The sequence below is a fragment of the Brassica rapa genome, chromosome A01 (assembly GCF_000309985.2).
Source record: "Brassica rapa cultivar Chiifu-401-42 chromosome A01, CAAS_Brap_v3.01, whole genome shotgun sequence".
Classification (NCBI taxonomy): domain Eukaryota; kingdom Viridiplantae; phylum Streptophyta; class Magnoliopsida; order Brassicales; family Brassicaceae; genus Brassica; species Brassica rapa.
In genome coordinates, this window is record NC_024795.2 from 27,636,440 (window position 1) to 27,658,903 (window position 22,464).

Here is a 22,464-nt window from a genome sequence, read left to right on the forward strand (position 1 = left end):
AGAGATGACAAGCCCATAGATGTGTTCTTCAACATTCATCATCTCCATAACATTCACATCTTCCCCCAAGATTATTGGGCTCTATCTAGGGTAATTTTTTTTTGTTTTTAATTAAAAGTTTCCAAAATTGTCGTGGAGGAGAAACAGATTTACGAGCTGACGTGGAGGCTTATGATTGGAGAAAAAATCTTATGGCCTGTATCATTAAAACACCGTTTGATTAAGCTGTAAGGCATCACATCTAATCATCCTCTCTGCCTCCAAAGAGTCCAAAACAATCTCAGAACTCACAAAAGAGACGATCTTCCCTTCTCTACCCTCTCCTCACTACACAAAACTACTAATTAACTGATTAATAATTATATTTATTATCGATCCTAAGTTAATAGTATTAATTTCTTTTTTTATAAGAAATAAATAATTAAAAAAAAAAAGAGAGAAGCGATCTCTAAAAATCAAAATCTTGGGGGAGGAATAATTGTTCGGGTGCGTGTGTGTGGGGGATAAATGGCCTTTCACGTAGCTTGCCCAATCACTTGGTATGTTATCTCTCTAACGCTCTCACTATCTCTCTCTCTATCTCCTTTGCTCTCGATCGATATTAATCTCGTCCTTCATCGCAGCCGTCGGATCTGCTCCTGCTCCCTAGGGTTCCCTCGCGATCTCCGCGGCGCCGATTCGAAAGAGGACTTTCTGAGAGGCGTTCGCCGAGTGGAGGATTCTCTGATCGATCCTTGGGGCTCTTCTAAGGTTGTTACGGTTCAGGTTAGGGCTCCGAAGGTTCGTAAGGATTCGATTGGAGATGGCGCCGTTGACGAAGCCGCGGCGGAGGAGGAGGCTTCGGCGCAGAGGAAGCGCGTTTCTCTACAGAGGCAAGCCGCTGTTACGGTTGAGGCTGCCGAGGATTACGCTCGGAGGTTCGAATCTGGTGTCAATGAGGTGAGCCTTTCGTTACCTATTGCAGCATTGACTAGTGTTTGTTGTGAGGAGGAGGATGATGATGATGATAACGATCATCGTTTGTTGTGAGGATGATCGTTACCAATTGCATTGACTAGTGTTTGTTGTGAAGATGATGATGATACGGAGAATTGATTTTGTTTGTTTGTTTGTTTGTTTGTTTGTACAGCTTTCCTCAAACGAGGAGGAGTTAGCTCAGTGTGGCGTGAATGTGATGTGTAGAATGTGCTTTTTGGGGGAAAGTCATGGAAGCGAGAGAGCGAGGAGGATGCTTTCTTGTAAAACCTGTGGGAAGAAGTACCACAAGAATTGTGTAAAGTCTTGGGCTCAACATAGAGGTGCGTTGTTGTTATCCTACTTTCTCTGGCGGCTTGATAAAGCTTTTGAAGTCTAATTGGCTGTAAGTTTGCAGATTTGTTTCATTGGAGTTCATGGAGTTGTCCCTCGTGCCGTGTTTGTGAGGTAATTTTTTTTTCTATGCTCTGCCAATATCTCGGAATGTTTGACTAACTTCACAGAGTTGTCATGTTCCTTAGGTTTGTCGTAGAACAGGAGATCCGAACAAGTTTGTGTTCTGCAAAAGGTGTGATGCTGCTTACCATTGCTATTGCCAGCATCCTCCACACAAGGTAGCTTACATATAGCTTGTTCATGCCATATTATCTATGAGCTTAAAAGTAAATTGGCTGATGTATGTTTTCTGGACCGTACAGAATGTAAGTTCTGGGCCGTATTTGTGCCCGAAGCATACAAGATGCCACAGCTGTGATTCTACCGTCCCTGGAAACGGCCTTAGTGTCAGGTATACATTATTAGTCCCTTGTAGGATAGGTTAGTTATAGAAGTGACCAGAACAAGGCGAGTTAAGGAAGTTCAGAAGGATTTAGCTTTAAAATTTTCATTGACCATTTATTCTCTCTCTTTTTTATTTTTTTTATGTAACAGGTGGTTTTTATCATATACTTGCTGTGATGCTTGTGGCAGATTGTTTGTGAAAGGAAATTATTGCCCTCTATGCTTGAAGGTATTTTTAAAGCAAAATGCGTCGTAGCACTACTATGACCTTTATTATTTAGTGCGTCATGCCCTTGGCCAAAGCATGCAGCTTCTGCTACATTTGTACCTCTTTAGTGTTGCGTTAACCAGGTTGCTTATCTTGTATAGGTGTATAGGGATTCAGAATCAACGCCAATGGTATGCTGCGATCTTTGTCAGCGTTGGGTGCATTGCCATTGCGACGGAATAAGGTTCTTCATTATTATATTCTGTAGATAAAGTTATTGCGGTTGCATCTGTGTACTTGTTTTGAGAACTTTAAATATGCATAGCAAAATGTATTTCAGTTATATTAAATCTTGAATTGTTTTCTTTTGAAAACTGTCATGCAGTGATGAGAAATATCTCCAGTTTCAAGCTGATGGGAACCTACAATATAAATGTGCCACATGCCGTGGGGAGGGTTATCAGGTATGCATGTTCCTGTTTTAGAATCCTCCTCGCTACTTAGTCACTCAGGCCACTCTTCTTGTTTGGAATGGGAAGGGAAGGAAATAGTGCAATTTGCTAGTTTGTTAATTAATCAGATAAGGTCTCTTTGTTTTCTTATTCTGCCTTTGTTCTCAGGTGAAGGATCTTCAGGATGCTGTTCAAGAACTTTGGAAGAAGAAAGATATGGTGGACGCAGAGTTAGTTGCTAGTTTAAGGGCTGCTGCTGGTTTGCCAACAGATGAAGAAATATTTTCGATCTCTCCGTTTTCAGATGATGAAGAAAACGGTCCTGTGTCTGGGCGTTCAGTGAAGCTTTCTATCAAAGGACTGGTGGATAAATCCCCAAAGAAAAGCAAGGAGTACAGAAAACATGTTAGTAAAAAAGGTCACCATACTAAGTCAGAGCTCCAACAGGATTCTGATGTGCATCACGGGATGGAATCTCAGAGAAGCAGGCTAAGTGGTGCTAAAACTGATAGTTTTGGGATTCAGATGAATGAACGATCTGATGTTCGTTCTTCTGTGGCTGGAATTTGCTCAACGCATGAACCTAGGATTGTGAAACACAAGAGGGTTGATGACGTTATGGTGACCGATGAAGAAAAGCCATCAAGGATAGTGAGAATAAAGTGTAGCAACAAGCCTCAGGATTCTGATAGCGAAGAGACATCATTGAAGGCAAAGAAGTTGGTCATTAATCTTGGCGCGAGGAAAATAAATGTCAGCGATTCTTCCAAGTCCAATGTTGTTTCTCATTCGAGGGACAGAGATCAGTCTTCTGGTGAGGTACGAACCTTGAAGATATCTGGAAGATTTGGGAAAACTAAATCTGAAGGAAGTAAAGGTACTTTTGGGTCGATCACACAGTTCCCTGCATCAACAAGCGCAGGTAGTCATGTTGATGACAAAACATCCATCTCACCATCTTTACAGAAAGAAGCTAGACCTCTGCTGAAATTTAAACTCAGGAAACCTGATTCGGGAGATCAGACATCTTTGGCTACAACGCAATCTGAGGATGAAAAGCTGAGTTCTGGAAAGGGTCAGAGATCGAAGAGAAAGAGACCTTCAAGTTTAGTGGACAAGGCTTCTTTGGAGGAAGACGGTGATTCTCGTCAAGATAGTCCCAGGAGCGATGAGATGATGGATGCTAACTGGATTTTGAAAAAGTTGGGTAAAGATTCAATAGGAAAGAGAGTCGAAGTCCAAGGATCTCAGAACTCATGGTAAGTTTGATCTACTTTGACTTTTTAAGCGCTTGTGTTTTGTGTTGCTTTTTTTGTATCCAAATCAAACGTCTAAAACTAATAATACATTTCCTGTCTGAAGGAATAAAGGAACAGTAACAGACGTTATTAGAGACACGTCCACATTGTCGGTTTCTCTAGATGATGGAAGCATGAAGACATTTGAACTTGGGAAGCACAATGTCCGCTTCATACCGCAGAAGCAAAAGAGGTCGAGGAGTTGATTAGACATCAAGCAGCGTTTTAGTCACTAACTTTCTATGTGCGACATGAGAATATTTGTGTTCAGGCATTTCACGAGTTTTAAACTAGTTTTGGTGGTAATTATGAGAGTAACGCCAAACTTTGTAGATATAACTTGTGATACTGAAGGTAGATCTTGTTAAGGCTCGAGTTGTCGTTACTTGTAACTCATTTGCACTAGGTTCATAATACTGCTTTTTTGCAAACTCGTGTAACCATTTTTTCTTTCTTAGTTCAAGCATGTAAGAATCCACTTTTGTACTCTGTTGCTAAATATAGTATCACCAATTATCAAAGTGAAAATAATCAGGGCGGTTGCAGATTCCCATCAGTAGTAACTAACACAGTCTCACCTCCACACGTCTCTTTTGACAATCAAGCCCTCTTCTTCACAATTCTTGAAACCGTGGTCAGAGCACACGTAGCTGTTAATCCTCCACGGCCCCACACACGATTTGCTTGATTAGCAAGCAACAACACATGCTTCTTATTTCTCACAACCCTAGATTTTCATGCCATTCAGTGATGCTATAGATCAAAGTTCAAAACCATAAGCAGCATGAATCTTAAAACCTGCTTTCTAGAGTTTCATGTGGGTATGCTTCGCGGGTAAACACTCTTTTAAGCAAGAACGGATCACTACTTGTTTCATCTCCTTTAATCATGTCTGAGTTCCTGGTGTCATTTGTTATTCTCTCTTGTATCGCATCACAAAAGAACTGCAGGAAAAAGCAGATTGTTTCTGCTCGTCTTATCCGGAGGTGATGATTAATGAAGGTTATGATGATGGTGAGAATAAACAAAACCTTACATATAAATTAGTTAACCGATTGCATAAAGGTGTTTTCTTGCAGAATGTGCATCAGTAAAATTTATTTAAATTATATTCAAAAGTAAAATTTTGTTAATATTGTGGATTTTGTTATTTTCTTACCAATATTCTAATATAATTTTATTTAATTAAATATAAAATTAATAAAAATAAATAATTTTATTTATTTTAAATTATATTTAAGAATAAATATGTATATACGTAAAGTTATAGTCTTAGATAGATTTTATCTATTAGTTTTATTAAAAATATATTAAATCAGTTTTATAATTAAGAAAAAATGTATATAAATTTTTTATAATCAACAAAAATTAAAAATAAACGGTATTTCTAAATTTGTAGATATAAAAAGGAAACAAATGGTATTATGATTAAAATTTATAACTTCTAGAAACTAATAGAAAATTTTGAAAATATTTTTTAGTAATAAAATTTATAATTATAAAAATATAATTAAATAATATTTCAAAATTTATAAAATAGTGTTATAATTCTATTATTATATTTTTAGTATCATATTTGAATAATTTTTTTTTAATAATGATGAATGAGTTATTCTAATATAAATCAACATTGTCCATGTCACATTTAGTCATAAGCTATGTCACCAATTTTAATATGTGATATCACATTTTTAAGGAAAAATGATTGTAGAAATGACATGTGTCAAATCACTTTCTAAATAATGTATATATGGGATTGTTTGCTAACCAAAAATGCATAAATGAAAGCATTAAACCGGATTAAGATAACCCAGCTGATTACATAATAATTGTTTGCTAAACATAAAAATGCATAAATGAAAGGACTAAACCGGAATAATCTAACCCAAATTGGTAAACCGAAATTAACTGATTATATAACAAGGTGATTTGGTAAATGTCGATCATATTGTCTGGTTGATTCCAAAGGGTTCAAATTTCTGAGATGGTTTACTCTACGTCCACCAGACGCATTATTAATTGATGGAGAACATAGACTAAGACTGGAACCTGCACTAGCACTAGGAGGCCAGATTAGGCACCAAAGAATGCATTTACTTTGTTGGGCTTGCGTTGATTGTGACCTGATAGTTGCTCTAGAGTGTTGAATGAGTTAGATAAGGAGTACATGCATCTTTCTCTAATGTTTCTGTGTCGGAACGTTAGTACAGACGAATATAAAGAATATTGTGAAGCTGGAAACAACAAGCATTGTTGCTTTCCTAGTGGCTTGCTTTGGGGTCTGATGTATGCCAAGTTACATGGCTAGCTGAAAGAAAAAGTTGAAAACAAGAGATTCAACAGACGTCTTTTACTATGATACTCTAGAGTCAGCTTTGAAGCGTTTGAAGATGGGGTATCCGGTTGGTGCAACGTTACTGTTGTTTGATGGATGAGTGAGTATTATAAAGTGAAAGTGATGAAAAAATGCATATATACTATGGTCTGAAACCAGGCGCTGCATATCACGATGAACATGCCGTGATGATTGTTGATTTTAGAGTGATCCGAGGGGTAAAGTTTTTTTCATACGGCAACGTGAAAAACGTCGACTCCACATGCATAAACTAGTAAGCTATTTTCACTATGAGTTATATTGTAACTGCAATAAAACGATTGACATTGTTTGTGCACAATGCATTGGTTTTAGGCTTAATTAAAAAGCATTGAATCAATTGTTCAATTCAACCCAAATTATTGAGGAAGAAGAATGTGATATTGTTGATGTTGATTAAGAAGAAGAGCCACCTGATTATGCTATGCATACATGGAAAGATATTCATTCATTAATGACTTTAAAATCATGTTCTAACTCGTACTCTTATTTAATTATTGATTTATATATTAGCAAATACAATACACTAGGTAATAACCCGCGCCTTGCGCGGGATGTGATTATTAGTTTTGTTATTTTTAATAAAAAGACATTAAATCTGTTTAATCTAGATATTGGTTCGGTTTTAAGTTTTTTTTTTTGGTTTTTAATCTTTTAAAATATAACTATTATTTTAAATTAATATTCATTTTCGTTTATTCGGTTAAAATGTTTGATTTTTTTGGTTTTTTCCGGTAAAAACAATAAAATAATATTATTTGTTTGTTTTCATGTTATGAATTTTAGATAGTCGTCATGTCGAACCAATAATTTCATATTATAGTTTTTAAACAGATAATACTTTAAGAAAAAAAAACTATTAAGACAAATCATTTTACTACAATTTTGCGGTAGTGAAACAAACATTAAAAAAAAAATATTTCAACTTTCAAAAAAATTAGATACTTTAGTTATGGTGAGTACTTAGTTACAATGTGCTAAAAATCAAGGTGCACATGTATGTGTATGTAAAAAATATATACAAATAGTTGACAAATATATACAGATATTGTTAATTAATATTAAATGACTTTTTTTTTCAAAATAATAAATGAAAAGTAGAACTAAATTAATTTAAAATAAAAAAGGCTTTGCCATTAGTCATTTTTTCATATAAAGAAAATAAAATTGTATCTGTAAATATGGGTGAGCACAGATCAAATATCTGGGTATTTGGAAGCATTCGTGTCGATTCGATCTTTAGCCATCTAGATATTCGGTGACTCGGATATCCGAAATGTTTTGGAATTTTAAAGAATATCTGATTTGATCCGTAAATAAAATAAAATAAAATTTTAAAAATAATTGATAATTTTAATAATAACATTTTATTACATAAATAAAACTTTATTTAACTTTTTTAAATTATAGTACCTAATATAATAAATTTAATTCATAAAAATATTGTAAAACTGATATAAAGTATAATATATATAACATATATATATATATAATTCTTTACATATATGTATATAAATCCATATAACAGATCGAATTAGATATATGTTCCTAAATGGTATTTGTGATTTGTTTCTTTTTTGTATATTGTATTTTAGTATTTGATTTGTTTCGTAGAGTTACGGATATCCAGATTTTTTGGTTTAAATCAAAACGGATACGAATCGAATCAAAATTTATGAATATTTTGCTCAACTTTATCCATAAACAATAAAATAATATATATATAGTTTGGCTTTTGATTCGTTATTTATTTTTATTTGAACCAAAAATTCAGAGTTTTATTGGAACTATGTATGTGAGTTTTATATTAAAAAAAAATACAAAGTACATAGTGTGAACACATTTATGAATATAGTGTGAACGCGTTAACATATTTATTATCAAATCATTGTGAGGCTGCCACGTGTCTATTATAGTGTGAATGCATTTATTACAATGCTTCTCTTTTAATATATAAGGGATGTTATACTTATAACATATGAAATTAACCTAACATGAGACCTACGATTGGAACTTAGTTTATTGATATTATTTGTCTGAAAACTATAAAACCTTATAGTTCAAATCAATACTATGTGACATTCAATTCATTATCCATATGTTTTTTCTTTGACAAAAACTAAAGGGTGATAATTAAATGATGTGCATTTAGTATTTATTATTTACATATGATATAATTTTCACTAATTAAAATCTCTTAGATCACATATGACAAATAATAATTGGTCCTAACTCGTCAAATTCAGATTAATTATAATTCTAATTAAATTTAAAATATTTATTTAATTTAACTTAATAAATTAATGACTCAACTAAAAACTAATAAAATATGACAAATAAGTAAAATTATCTAAGATTATGTAAAAGATGACAAATTAGCGAAATTACTTATTTAAATTAATCAGCAAAATCACTTATTAAAATTAATAAATCAACAAAACCACTTATTTAAATTAATAAATTAATGACTCAGATGAAAACTAATCAAACATGAAAATAACTAAATATAACTAAAATCTAAATTTAAAATATTTCTTAAATTTAAATTAATTAATTAATGACTCAGCTAAAAATTAATAAATATGACAAATAAGTAAAATTATCTAGGATTATGTAAAACATAAAAAATCAGCGAAATCACTTATTTAAATTTATCAACAAAATCACTTATTTAAATCAATAAATCAACAAAATCACTTATTTAAATTAACAAATCAACAAAATCACTTATTTAATTAATAAATTAATAAATGACTCAGATAAAAACTAATCAAACATGAAAATAAGTAAAATTATCTTTTTTTTTTGAAACACCACTTATATTAAATAGCCCGTCAAAGTTAGGTGAGAGCCATTACTACAACTGCATCAGCTAAAGCTGATTTTGCAAGGTTATCAGCAACAAGATTTCCCAAACGTGGGATCCAACGAAAAATACAAAACTCAAAAGAGGATAAACAGGAGTGGATGTCGGCCACAATACTGTAAAGTTCCGAGTGTGTGGAGGTTGAATTCACCGCCTGTATAAGTTGCATCGAATCCGATTCGCAGCAAATTTTTGGGATCTTCAATCTTTTGCACATCATGACTGCCTCCCGAAGCGCCAAACCTTCTGCAGTGAGCGGGGAGCGTACGGCATGTTCTGGGACAGAGAAGGAGCTTGTTCTGTATAGAGAATTGATCGTCCAGCCGAGTCCGGCCATCATAGTTTCTGTTTGCCAGGCTGCATCCGAGCGGATCATCGCGCATTCTGGGGGCAGGATCGGTTGGGGGCGCTGGGCTGTTGGTCTTTTTTGTTGTTTCACTTTTTGAATAATAGTATAGATTTTTGTTGATTAATTATTTTCTAGGTTCTAGATCTTTTTTTATTGAATCGGGTTCGGTTTATTTGCCCAGCCCTATTCACAACCTGATAATTATCGGAAGGTTTTCTGGTAAAACTTTTGAACTCTGATGACTCTGACCCACGAGAACGAAGCATCCAGTATCCTCATCGAACCTTCTACTAACTATAGCAATGTGATCAGAAACTTCACCAAGCGCAGTCTTGGATAAGTCATTGTACCTTATGTAGAAGGTTGCATTTTTGGCATTGAGTCCGGGAGGCACCAAATCTGTAGCCACGTTCACAATGTCCAATTTGAATTTGGAGTCACCATACCTATCTTCAGTTGTGGCAAGAGTAAGCTCCAAATATAGACAAATCCAGTCATTGGATTTCAGCTCTTCTTTTGCCTAACCAAAAGCAAAACATTTACTTACTTTACTACTCTATTGATATCATACGATGCTTCCAAATTGTGTGGTTACCAGGCAATATCTTTCAAAAGGATTCTCTGGCGGCCACTCAGGCAAGCGAATGTCCAAAAGCATCGTTTCTTTGTCACTTTTAGATTCCCCTATATAAAAAAAAGATTAAATCAGCATTTCTTTTTATTTCTACAAGGTTGTACTTACATATCTTTTACCTCGAATTCTTGCAATATCGCACGTCAGCATAAATTTGCCACAAGTCTCTTCAGATACTTGAATCTGAAAAGTCTGACGCGAAGAGCCACCAGCTTGGTCAATTGCATACACAGTGATGTAATAAGTGGCAGCAGGAGAACCTAGTGTCTTAATGTATTTCTGTACGCCTTTGAGCTTAAACTCTCTGCCCTAAAAGAGGGGAAAAAATAAATTGAAATCTAGCATTACCATTAGCACAATAGAGAGAGCAAGAAAAATAGAAACAAACAAGAGTTTTTGACCTGCAACAAATTGTAACGATGAAGGCCCATCTTAGCATACAAGCGGACTAAGCGAGGACAAGGATGATCTTTAGTACATCTATTTACACAGAGTTCAATCCTAGAGCCTTTCAGATCGAATATCTAATATCCCATGAGCAGATGCAAAAAAAACAGTGAACAAAATCCATATTCAATCTCTTATTAAAAAAAATAAAGAGGATGAAAGAGAATTACACTGTATTTCTCCACTAGTTTCTGAGTGGCCCTCGACTCGCGATCAAATGCTTCAAGATTGTAATAGCTTATGAACATCTTTATTACCGTCTCCCTCCTCAAGCTATTTCGGTTTACAGTTTGTCGATCTTAGGCGATGGGCGATTTAGGTTACTCACGTCTTTGTATATAACCATTATATATCCATTGGTTAAGCTCATTCAAAAAAAGAAGAGCAAGTCCTATTTAAAAAAAAATAATATCCTCTATACAATTAATATATATTAATTCTGATCCACAAAAATAGATTTTTTAGTATTTTCACATATATTAAAAATATTAAATCACTAGAAAATGTATTAATTTTTTAATTTTCAGTTTTCAATAATTGTTAATTAATAGTAATTTAATAAAAATCAATTAATTTTGTTGAAATTTACAGAAAAAATTCTAAAACATCTTTTTTATTTTAACTTCTCTAAAACATCTATTTATTTTAATGAAAGTGAACGACTTTTTAAACTTGTTCTGACATATGAATTTGATAAACAGAAATAAACACGTCTAGTTTTTTCTTTTTTTTTGTCAACTAAACTAGTCTAGTTAGAGCAACTGCAGTGAAGGTATCTTTCTACATTTCTCGTCAATAAAATACACAAAAAATAGTAAAAGAAAGAAAGAGAATAACAAAAAGTCAAAAAGGAAGAAAGAGATGAGAATCGATTGCTCCTAAAGAAATGTTCTCTGCAACATAATGCTTATTAGTAGTTTAATTATTTTCCAATGCAACATAAGGTACCCATTCTACAAGTGTCCAATGCTTAGTAGTTTAATTATTTTCCAAGGAATATTTATTAATTAACAAATAATCATATTAGATAATAATACTATTATATTAAGTAGATACTCTTGAAACAAATTTACCACTAATGATGCCCTTAAATATAATAATTAGAAACATGTTCTGTTCTTTATTGGTTAATTAATTCTTTTTAAAATGACAATAAACTTGGACGGGATAAAAGTTAATAAGAAATACAATTCAACATCTATACGCATCCTTTCTTTCACGTTTAAAGAAACGCAATACAAAGAAGAAAGTTAATTTTCACAATACTTGGTTAAATAACGAATATTAAAATTTACAGATATTTCTATATAGAAAAATAGAATTTCTAACAAAAAGTAAACCTCAAGTTCATTGGTCCTTGGGTGTGTGCAAGTTAATTAGAATGGATTGGTCTCAAACTCTCTCAAGTGTCTTCAACGAAGATCCTGAAGATGAAATCCCTGAAACGTCGAGAGTATTGCTTTGGATCAACAGCTGAGATCGAAGTTGGATCATACTGCATTGATTTATATGCATGTTCAAGCTTCTTGCTTATATCGTAGTCTTGTAGAATGTCTATAACACCAAAGTAGAGAATCACGTCGTAAAATTCACCAGTTGGTTCCCCAACAAGCTGATTCTCAGCGTCACTTCTTCTCACTGTTCTTTCAACTCTTGCAGGCATGTTTATACCTAGTTGCATCGATGCTAACCTGGAAAAGAAAAACATTCAAGAACACGCACACTTGTATTACAAAACTCCAATTGCAGTTTCCACATTTATTGTGAGTATATAACCATTGAGTTTTTGGTTCTTTACTTGCTGGCATCGAGTAGAAACCGGTCCATTTCTCCTCGAGAGGGACGATTGTCTCCTGCTCAAACAAGATGAAGTGGCCTCGATCAAGCAAGCTTTAAGATGAATACTTTGAAAGTTAAGACAAGATTTTTACCGGTCGGGGTTCTAGCTCCGGAAGTAGGAGTGGCAGAGTTATTGCACGAAGATTCTCGAAAGTGAAGACCAACCAAGAGACTATAGTCCATGATCCTCTCTTGTTCAAGAAATTCACAGTCTTTGTCCACTTGCCTGTTAAGAAAAAAATGTTTCGAACTCTCCTTACTTTCAAATCAGAGGATATAATATATATATAACAAGAGTTGTATTATAAGTAGTGAATCAGTCACCTGCAAAATTCTTGGAACCAGTTCTTTTGCAACCGGAATAAGAAATTTAGATCAAGATCTTTAAGTGTTGTATTTGGATCTATTTCAGACTCTGGTTTAGTGGTAAGACGGCCATGAGATGATCCTTTCAGGTCAAACCGTCTATGGATGGAGTGGCCAGTACAGAATAGATTCCCCATGATTACAAACCGAACCTGCAAGACACAAGTACTCTTCTGTCAGTGCTTCCAAAACTGAAAATGCTAATAACAATTTAATGCATAGACATGAATACAAAAAATGGTTGTTGACCTTTTTCTGTGCAGTGCCAGTCAGTTTCACGCAGTGAAGACCGAAGAACTTCGTAACTAGAGTGTTTTCACATGCCCTTACATGGTTGTAGTAAGCCGGAAGCATCCTTATAAGAACCTGTTTCAAATGAAAAAAATACAAATGAGTGAATATTTTGATAAACAGATTTAAAAAAAAAATTGTATACTAGTACTTACTTTTGTTTCTGCCTTCTTCATGGTCTTGATCATGTAGCGGTCATCATTGGTCAAGTAGAAGAAACTTCCACTTTTCCCTGGAGATGATAGCTCCCTAAGAGCATCATTGCCACAAATCGATAACATATAATCTGCTGCATCCACATTAAACAGTTTCCGCAGAGTCCTACACAACATTTCCATAAGTTTTTCTTAAAACCAAAACACACATAAAAGAGATAAAAAAATCAACCAAAGAAAAAAAAGAGTTTCTCACCTGAAAACCACAGGACAATAGTCCTTCCATTTGAACTCACAAGACTGGTGTGGAGGAGTGTATTTAGATCCCTCAGATGGAAACTTCGTCCAAAGTTTTTCCTTTGGATCAAACGCAGAAGCCTTCAAATCAAGCGATGTTGCCGGTGCTGGTCTTCCAACAGAATGTCTTACAACAAGAAACAACAATTATCAAACATAAAAAAAAAAAACAAAACACAAACAAAAGTATTTAGTTTACCTAATCCCAAGCTGCAAGTTAAGCATGAGATCATAATTCTTATGTCCTTTGGAGATAGTCTGTCCTTGTTTCTTAGCAGGTTGTATTCTCAACGGCCCCAACGGTGATCTGTTACTCTCCGTATCATCTACCTGAAGATAACCAGAACCATTATTCCTCAACTCCATTTCAGCATTACTAACTCTTCCATCGACAGACCTCCTCCTCGGCCTCTCACTGCTCTTAGTCCTGTTCCCACTACTACTCTGCTCAGAAGAAGAACCGTACCAAACCGGCATCTTCTGAGACGGCAAAACCGGTATCCTCTGACAAGTACAAACCACACACTCACTCAAATCAACGTAGAACACTTGTTGCGGTTGCCAGTCAAAGTTCCCTGTAGACGTCGACGGGTAATAAGTCCCGTTCTGTTCTTTAGGATCTTTACTCCAAACTCCGACGTAAAAACTCCCATCCGACCAACGGAAAGTACCATTCCCTTTAGGAGCAGAGTCTTCCCAAGAACCGTCGTAACGGTTCCCGTTGCTCCATATCATCGTCCCGTTACCGTTCATCATCCCGTTCTTCCACTGCCCTATGTAATGATTCTCGTTCTTCCACTGGTACCTCCCGTGCCCGTCTTGCAACCCTCTCCTCCACTCGCCGTCGTAGCAGTCTCCGTTGACATAGCTCTTCGTGCCTTGGCCGTGCCGCAGGTTCATCACCCACGAGCCTCGGTATAAATCTCCGGAGGAGTCGATGTAAGTGCCTTTGCCGTCCATGTAGCCGTTCTTGAAGTCGCCTTCGTAGGTGGCGCCGCTGGGCCAGCTGAAACGGCCTTTCCCCATGGTTTTGCCGCGGTGCCATTCTCCGACGTACATACACCCGTCGGTCCAGAGGTATTTGCCGTGCCCGTGGGGGAGGTTGTCTCTCCATTGGCCTGTGTAGAAGTCTCCGCTCGGTAAGGCTTTCTCCGCGTGGTATGTCTCTCCCGTTGGTCGGCTGTAGTCGTCGGCGTCGTCTGCGTGTGCTACCGACATTTCTTATTTTGTTTTGTTTTGTCTCTTTTTTTTTGTGTTTTGTTTTCAGATATGTCTTCTTCGTCTTCGTTCCTTCATTGCTAGATCGCTAAGTCTCATTTGGAGGATTGTGTTAAGACAATGGGAGGATCTTGGTCTTCTTTAGAACAGCGATGAGGACATAGAGAGAGAGATGAGACGTTTTGATTGGCGTGGAGAAATGATGATGATCAACAGAAAGATTGAAGACGAGAATGTTGTTGTGTGTTGAATTGGTGATGGTGATTCGATAGAGAGGTTGAAGAGTTTGGTAATGGCCATATTGTTATTGGAGCTCCGCGTTTGATTCCTAAAGCGACTACCTAACCAGACATCTGGAGGGGCCTCACAATGAGCGACGTGGTTCCCTTGTTAATGCTTACGTCATTTCCTATTTCTTTTTTTTTTGTCTATAAATAATACTTGTTGTAATGAGAAGTTCCCACCCGGTTATATGTAGTTTTCTTTTAGTTCAAAATGTTTGACCTCATGAATCCGTACCCACCCTCTTTTAATATACGCTTAGGTTGTTGATAACAAAAGATAAGAGAATCGTTGAAAAGGAAAACTAAAATGAAATCAGACATAAAGTAAGAGTTTTGAGAGAGGTTTATCGACCTTACTAAGTTGCTATGATGCTTCACCGGTCTGACCTAAAATAAACAATGCTTACTTGGTTTTACAGTTTTGTTGTTTGGTTTTGTGAAGATGAATACCGTGATGACCAAGTTACTACAACAAAGATCAAAAGTGCTCAACGTTAACTTCAGCTCTAACTATGGGTGGTGTAAATCAAACTCAAGTTAGACATGCTTTTGGGACCACTTCTTGGGAAATGGCTACCCCGCCTCTTCATGATCGTACCGTTGTCCTTTGTGTCTCCAAGAGTTCAAAATCACATTTGGAATGTTGTGGCAAGCGTGACTTGATGATGCAAGCAAGCGTTCAAGTTTGAAAGAAGCGTTTGCGTTAGGTCAAGCCTCAAGGTTCAAGACTTTTCATATAAATAGAAGGTCTTGTTGTATTGAGAGGACGTGAGAGAGAAACATAATACAAAGATAGTGAAAAGAGAGAAAACTTGTAAGGTCTAAGCTTTGTGTGAGTTTTCTCTAGACTTAGGAGTTGACAGAGCGAGTCTTACGTGCTGGTGAAGGGCATTAAGGCGGGTCACTTGTAGCTTCTATTGTAAACACTATCTGAATCTAGTGGATTCCAAGTTAAAGACTCGGCCAGACGTAGCTACCCTCGTTAACGGGAGTGAACTGGTTAAAGTCTTGTGTGTGCTCCCTCTTTTACTCTCTTTATCTCCTCTACTTCTCTCACAACTCCATTATCCTCTGTTTCCTCTGTTTCCCCTGTTCTCAGTCCTCTGTTCTTGTGTTTGTTGAGTATTCTCCTAAAGGAAAGTCGACGCCTTGAGGGTAAAGAAACTTAACAGAGTGGTATCAGAGCATAGGTTCAGTGTTCACGGGTCTGTAAAGATCTTACAACGGTGAACTATGTCTTCAGCTCGAATATAAGTTGAGAAGTTTGATGGTCGTGGTGACTACACGATGTGGAAAGAGAAACTCATGGCTCATCTGGACATTTTGGGTCTGAGTGTTGCTCTAAAGGAAACCGAAGCTGTGGAGGTTCAACCTCCTGGATCTAAACAAACAGAAGAAGAAGCTAAAGAAAGTGCTGAAAAGGCGGAAGCTTTAGACGAGAAGAAAAGAAAGGCGAGAAGCACCATCGTCTTAAGCATAACAGATAGAGTTCTCAGGAAGATCAAGAAAGCGCAGACTGCTGCTGCTATGATAGGTGCTCTTGAGAAGCTGTACATGTCAAAAGCTCTTCCTAACCAAATCTATCTCAAACAGAAGCTCTATGGATTCAAGATGTCTGAGAATCTGTCCATAGAAGGTAACATTGATGAGTTTCTTAAGATTATAACAAATCTGGAGAACACAAATGTTGTAACCTCTGATGAGGACCAATCTATCTTGATCCTCATGTCCCTGCCAAACCCCTTTGACCAGCTAAAAGATACTTTAAAGTATGGCACTGGAAGATCCATACTGACGTTAGATGAAGTGATTGCTGCTATCTACTCAAAGGAACTTGAGTTCGGATCTAACAAGAAAAATATTAAAGGCCAAGCTGAAGGTCTGTTTTCTAAGGGTAAAGGCGACTCAAGAGGAAGGTCTGAAGGTCGAGAGAGAAACAACAAGTCTCCAAGGACTAGATCTAAGTGTAGATCCAAGAAAGGATGCTGGAACTGTGGTGAAAATGGCCACTTTAAGGCGTCTTGTCCTACCAAGAGCAAAGGCCAGACTCGACCAAAAGACTATAACCATGGAAGAGGAGAGTCATCTTGTGGTAATGGAAACTTTGCAGAAGCTACATGCCTCTATATGTCAGGGGTTAACACCTAGATTTTGAGAAAATTTCAAAAGATACGACAATATTGTTTTAATGCATAGTTGCATCCTGCACTAATATATGATGATGCTCAAAGAGGTTTGGAGCCTTTGTTGTCTCCATTTTTCAAGAAAATATTGATTTTATAGTGGTTATTCCATCGATTTAAGAAGTATTATGAAGTTTTACTAAATTAATTGATAAACAAATTATAACGATTACCATATACCATGAAAAAGAGCTTAAAATACATTACTACAAATGTAGAATGTGGTTAGAAATTTTAAAACAACACTAAAGATTATAGGCTTCAGTATATAAAAAATTTACCAAAAACTCAATATTTTCGTAGAGGGGGTTAACACATGGATTTTGAGAAAATTTCAAAAAATATGACAATATTGTTTTAATGCATAGTTGCATCCTGTACTAACATATGATGATATTCAAAGAGGTATTGAGTCTTTATTGTCTCTATTTTTCAAGAGAATAGCGATTTTAAAATGGTTAGTCCACTAATTTTGAGAGTTTATGAAGTTTTACTAAATTAATTTATAAAAACAGTTGAACGATGTTCATTCACCATGAAAAAGAGTTTAGCACACATTAATACAAATGTATAATATGGTTAGAAATTTTAAAACAACACTAAATATTATAGGCTTCAATATATAAAATATTTACCAAAAACTCAATATTTTCAAAGGGGTTAACACATAGATTTTGAAAAAAATTCAAAAAATACGACAATATTGTTTTAATGCATAATTGCATCCTGCACTAATATATGATGATGCTCAAAAGGTTGGAGCCTTTGTTGTCTCCATTTTTCAAGAAAATATTGATTTTATAGTGGTTATTCCATCGATTTAAGAAGTATTATGAAGTTTTACTAAATTAATTGAAAAACAAATTATAACGATTACCATACACATGAAAAAGAGCTTAAAATACATACTACAAATATAGAATGTGGTTAGAAATTTTAAAAAAACACTAAAGATTATAGGCTTCAGTATATAAAAAATTTACCAAAAACTCAATATTTAACACGTGGACTTTGAGAAAATTTCAAACAATATGACAATATTGTTTTAATGCATAGTTGCATCCTATACTAACATATGATGATGTTCAAAGAGGTATTGAGTCTTTATTGTCTCTATTTTTCAAGAGAATAGCGATTTTAAAATGGTTAGTCCACTAATTTTGGGAGTTTATGAAGTTTTACTAAATTAATTTATAAAAACAGTTGAACGATGTTTATTCACCATGAAAAAGAGTTTAGCACACATTAATACAAATGTATAATATGGTTAGAAATTTTAAAAGAACACTAAATATTATAGGCTTCAATATATAAAATATTTACCAAAAACTCAATATTTTTGAAGGGGTTAACACATAGATTTTGAAAAAAATTCAAAAAATACGACAATATTGTTTTAATGCATAGTTGCATCCTGCACTAATATATGATGATTCTCAAAGAGGTTTGGAGCTTTTGTTGTCTCCGTTTTTCAAGAAAATATTGATTTTATAGTGGTTATTCCATCGATTTAAGAAGTATTATGAAGTTTTACTAAATTAATTGATAATCAAATTATAACGATTACCATATACCATGAAAAAGAGCTTAAATTACATTACAACAAGTGTAGAATGTGGTTAGAAATTTTAAAACAACACTAATGATTATAGGCTGTATATAAAAAATTTACCAAAAACTCAATATTTTCGTAGAGGGTTAACACATGGATTTTGAAACAAATTCAAAAAAATGACAATATTGTTTTAATGCATAGTTGCATCCTGCACTAATATATGATGATGTTCAAAGAAGTATGAAGCCTTTGTTGTCTCTATTTTTCAAGAGAATAGTGATTTTAAAATGGATAGTCCACTAATTTTGGGAGTTTATGAAGTTTTACTAAATTAATTTATAAAAACAGTTGAACGATGTTCATTTACCATTAAAAAGAGTTTAGAACACATTAATAAAAATGTATAACAAGGTTAGAAATTTTAAAACTACACTAAATATTATACGCTTCAATATATAAAATATTTACCAAAAACTCAATATTTTCGAAAGGTTTAACACATAGATTTTGAAAAAAATTCAAAAAATAAGACAATATTGTTTTAATGCATAGTTGCATCCTGCACTAATATATGATGATGCTCAAAGAGGTTTGGAGCCTTTGTTGTGTCCGTTTTCGAAGAAAACATTGATTTTACAGTGGTTATTCCATCGATTTAATGAGTTTCATGAAGTTTTACTAAATTAATAGATAAACAAAATTATAACGATTCATATATACCATGAAATAGAGCTTAAAATACATTAATACAAAAGTAGAATGTGGTTAGAAATTTTAAAACAACACTATGGATTATAGGCTTCAGTATATAAAACATTTACCAAAAACACAATATTTTCATGGGTAACACATGGATTTTGAGAAAATTTCAAAAAATATGACAATATTACTTTAATGCATAGTTGCATCCTTCACTAACATATGATGATGTTCAAAGAGGTATGGAGCTTTTGTTGTCTCTATGTTTCAAAAGAATAGCGATTTTAAAATGGTTAGTCCACTAATTTTGGTAGTTTATGAAGTTTTACTAAATTAATTTATAAAAACAGTTGAACGATGTTAATTTACCATGAAAAAGAGTTTAGCACACATTAATACAAATGTATAATATGGTTAGAATTTTAAAACAACACTAAATATTATAGGCTTCAATATATAAAGTATTTACCAAAAACTCAATATTTTCGAAGGGGTTAACAATACGTTTTGAAAAAAATTCAAAAAATACTACAATATTGTTTTAATGCATAGTTGCATCCTGCACTAATATATGATGATGCTCAAAGAGGTTTGGAGCCTTTTTTGTCTCCGTTTTTCTAGAGAATAATTATTTTATAATGGTTAGTGAACCAATTTAGGGAGTATTATGAAGTTTTCCTAAATTAATTGACAAAAAATTTAAACGACGCACATGTACCATGAAATAGAGTTTAATAAACATTAATACAAATGCAGAATGTGTTTAGAAATTTTAAAAAAACATTAAAGATCATATGCTTCAGTATATAGAGCATTTACCGAAAAATTCAATATTTTCGTGGGGGGGGGGGGGGGGGGGGTTATACTTTCATGCATAGTTGCATCCCTCACTAACATATGATGAAGGTCAAAGAGGTTTGGAACCTTTGATGTCACCTTTTTTTAGAGAATAGTAATTTTATAGTGGTTAGTCAACCAATTTAGGGAGTATTATGAAGTTTTACAAAATTAATTGACAAAAAAATTAAACGACGCCCATGTACCATGAAATAGAGTTTAATATACATTAATACAAATGCATAATGTATTTAGAAATTTAAAAACAACACTAAAGATCATATGCTTCAGTATATTGAACATTTACCGAAAAATTCAATATGTTCGTAGGGGTTAATCCATAGATTTTGAGAAAAAATTAAAAAAATGAAAATTCTATTTTAATGCATAGTTGCATCCTTCACTAACATATGATGAAGGTCAAAGAGGTTTGGAACCTTTTTTGTCTCCGTTTTTCTAGAGAATAGTGATTATATAGTGGTTAGTCAACCAATTTAGGGAGTATTATGAAGTTTTACTAAATTAATTGACAAAATATTTAAACGACGCCCATGTACCATGAAAGAGAGTTTAATATACAGTAATACAAATGCAGAATGTGTTTAGAAATTTTAAAACAACACCAAAGATCATATGCTTCAGTATAATGAGCAGTTACCGAAAAATTCAATATGTTTGTAGGGGTTAATCCATAGATTTTGAAAAAAAATTCAAAAAATGAAAATTCTATTTGAATGCATAGTTGCATCCTTTACTAACATATGATTAAGGTCAAAGAAGTTTGTAACCTTTGTTGTCTCCGTTTTTTCTAGAGAATAGCGATTTTATAGTGGTTAGTCAACCAATTTAGGGAGTATTACAAAGTTTTACTATATTAATTGACAAAAAATTTAAAAGACGCTCATGTACCATGAAATAGAGTTTAATATACATTAATACAAATGCGGAATGTGTTTAGAAATTTTAAAAAAACACTAAAGATCATATGCTTCAGTATATAGAGCATTTACCGAAAAATTCAATATTTTCGTAGGGGTTAACCCATAGATTTTGAGAAAAAATTAAAAAATGAAAATTCTATTTTAATGCATTGTTGCATCCTTCACTAACATATGATGAAGGTCAAAGAGGTTTGAAACCTTTGTAATCTCCGTTTTTCTAGAGAATAGCGATTTTATAGTGGTTAGTCAAACAATTTAGGGAGTATTATGAAGTTTTACTAAATTAATTGACGAAAAATTTAAAAGACGCCCATGTACCATGAAATAGAGCTTAATATACATTAATTCAAATGCAGAATGTGTATAGAAATTTTAAAACAACACTAAAGATCATATGCTTCAGTATATAGAGCATTTACCGAAATATTCAACATTTTCGTAGGGGTTAACCCATAGATTTTGAGAAAAAATTAAAAAAATGAAAATTCTATTTTAATGCATAGTTGCATCCTTCACTAACATATGATGGAAGGTTAAAGAGGTTTGAAACCTTTGTTGTCTCCGTTTTTCTAGAGAATAGCGATTTTATAGTGGTTAGTCAACCAATTTAGGGAGTATTATGAAGTTTTACTAAATTAATTGACGAAAAATTTAAACGATGCCCATGTACCATGAAATAGAGTTTAATGTACATTAATACAAATGCAGAATGTGTTTAGAAATTTTAAAACAACACTAAAGATCATATGCTTCAGTATATAGAGCATTTACCGAAAAATTCAATATTTTCGTAGGGGTTAACCAATAGATTTTGAGAAAAATTCAAAAAAATAAAAATTATATTTTAATGCATAGTTGTATCCTTCACAAACATATGATGAAGTTCAAAGAGGTTTGGAACCTTTGTTGTCTCCGTTTTTCTAGAGAATAGCGATTTTATAGAGGTTAGTCAACCAATTTATGGAGTTTTCTGAAGTTTTACTAAATTAATTGACGAAAAATTTAAACGACGCCCATGTACCATGAAATTGAGTTTAATATACATTAATACAAATTCAGAATGTGTTTAGAAATTTTAAAACAACACTAAAGATCATATGCTTCAGTATATAGATCATTTACCGAAAAATTCAATATTTTCGTAGGGGTTAACCAATAGATTTTGAGAAAAATTCAAAAAAATGAAAATTCTATTTTAATGCATAGTTGCATCCTTCACAAACATATGATGAAGGTCAATGAGGTTTGGAACCTTTGTTGTCTCCATTTTTCTAGAGAATTGCGATTTTATAGTGGTTAGTCAACCAATTTATGGAGTATTATGAAGTTTTACTAAACTAATTGACAAAAAAATTAAAAGACGCCCATGTACCATGAAATAGAGTTTAATATACATTAATACAAATGCATAATGTG

At 33.9% G+C, this 22,464-nt stretch overlaps 3 protein-coding genes across 4 annotated transcripts; 1 reads left to right on the forward strand and 2 right to left on the reverse strand.

Annotated features, from left to right (window-relative positions):
- The first annotated feature begins 234 nt into the window (after window positions 1-234).
- LOC103848909 (histone-lysine N-methyltransferase 2C) lies at window positions 235-4,199 on the forward strand. Of its 2 annotated transcripts, none has more exons than XM_009125742.3 (11): window positions 235-539; window positions 624-939; window positions 1,130-1,298; window positions 1,373-1,422; window positions 1,497-1,589; window positions 1,674-1,762; window positions 1,906-1,984; window positions 2,125-2,207; window positions 2,349-2,427; window positions 2,584-3,674; window positions 3,786-4,199. In XM_009125742.3, exons 1-11 carry the CDS (start codon window positions 508-510, stop codon window positions 3,805-3,807), a joined length of 2,103 nt encoding a protein of 700 aa, XP_009123990.1. In that variant the 5' UTR covers window positions 235-507; the 3' UTR covers window positions 3,808-4,199. The 2 variants fall into 2 exon arrangements, with proteins under 2 accessions (XP_009123990.1, XP_009123984.1); XM_009125736.3 differs by having other exon boundaries at window positions 244-539; window positions 3,778-4,199.
- On the reverse strand, window positions 4,014-10,872 carry LOC103848922 (UPF0725 protein At3g25080). The gene is made up of 6 exons (XM_033291458.1): window positions 10,554-10,872; window positions 10,338-10,460; window positions 10,056-10,245; window positions 9,898-9,986; window positions 8,057-9,822; window positions 4,014-6,613 (listed from the first exon to the last, which is right to left on the reverse strand). The coding sequence occupies exons 1-5, from the start codon at window positions 10,629-10,631 to the stop codon at window positions 9,490-9,492; spliced, it is 813 nt and encodes a 270-aa protein (XP_033147349.1). The 5' UTR covers window positions 10,632-10,872; the 3' UTR covers window positions 4,014-6,613; window positions 8,057-9,489.
- A 658-nt stretch (window positions 10,873-11,530) lies between these two features.
- On the reverse strand, window positions 11,531-14,592 carry LOC103848932 (phosphatidylinositol 4-phosphate 5-kinase 6). Its single transcript, XM_009125765.3, has 8 exons — window positions 13,531-14,592; window positions 13,291-13,458; window positions 13,035-13,200; window positions 12,838-12,954; window positions 12,547-12,740; window positions 12,315-12,448; window positions 12,182-12,236; window positions 11,531-12,074 (listed from the first exon to the last, which is right to left on the reverse strand). The coding sequence occupies exons 1-8, from the start codon at window positions 14,547-14,549 to the stop codon at window positions 11,786-11,788; spliced, it is 2,142 nt and encodes a 713-aa protein (XP_009124013.1). The 5' UTR covers window positions 14,550-14,592; the 3' UTR covers window positions 11,531-11,785.
- Window positions 14,593-22,464: the final 7,872 nt, after the last annotated feature.

Excerpts from the sequence above, each read along its gene's own strand:
- LOC103848922 (XM_033291458.1), bottom strand. The coding sequence starts at position 10,631 with ATGTTCATAAGCTATTACAATCTTGAAGCATTTGATCGCGAGTCGAGG. Across the intron at positions 10,461-10,553 it reads AACTAGTGGAGAAATACAGT|ATATTCGATCTGAAAGGCTC; the intron begins GTAATTCTCTTT and ends ATGGGATATTAG. Across the intron at positions 9,823-9,897 it reads CTTTTGAAAGATATTGCCTG|GCAAAAGAAGAGCTGAAATC; the intron begins GTAACCACACAA and ends GCTTTTGGTTAG.
- LOC103848932 (XM_009125765.3), bottom strand. The coding sequence starts at position 14,549 with ATGTCGGTAGCACACGCAGACGACGCCGACGACTACAGCCGACCAACG. Across the intron at positions 13,459-13,530 it reads AACTTGCAGCTTGGGATTAG|ACATTCTGTTGGAAGACCAG; the intron begins GTAAACTAAATA and ends TCTTGTTGTAAG. Across the intron at positions 12,741-12,837 it reads CTGGCACTGCACAGAAAAAG|GTTCGGTTTGTAATCATGGG; the intron begins GTCAACAACCAT and ends TGTGTCTTGCAG.
- LOC103848909 (XM_009125736.3), top strand. The coding sequence starts at position 508 with ATGGCCTTTCACGTAGCTTGCCCAATCACTTG. Across the intron at positions 1,299-1,372 it reads GTCTTGGGCTCAACATAGAG|ATTTGTTTCATTGGAGTTCA; the intron begins GTGCGTTGTTGT and ends GTAAGTTTGCAG. Across the intron at positions 2,208-2,348 it reads TGCCATTGCGACGGAATAAG|TGATGAGAAATATCTCCAGT; the intron begins GTTCTTCATTAT and ends ACTGTCATGCAG.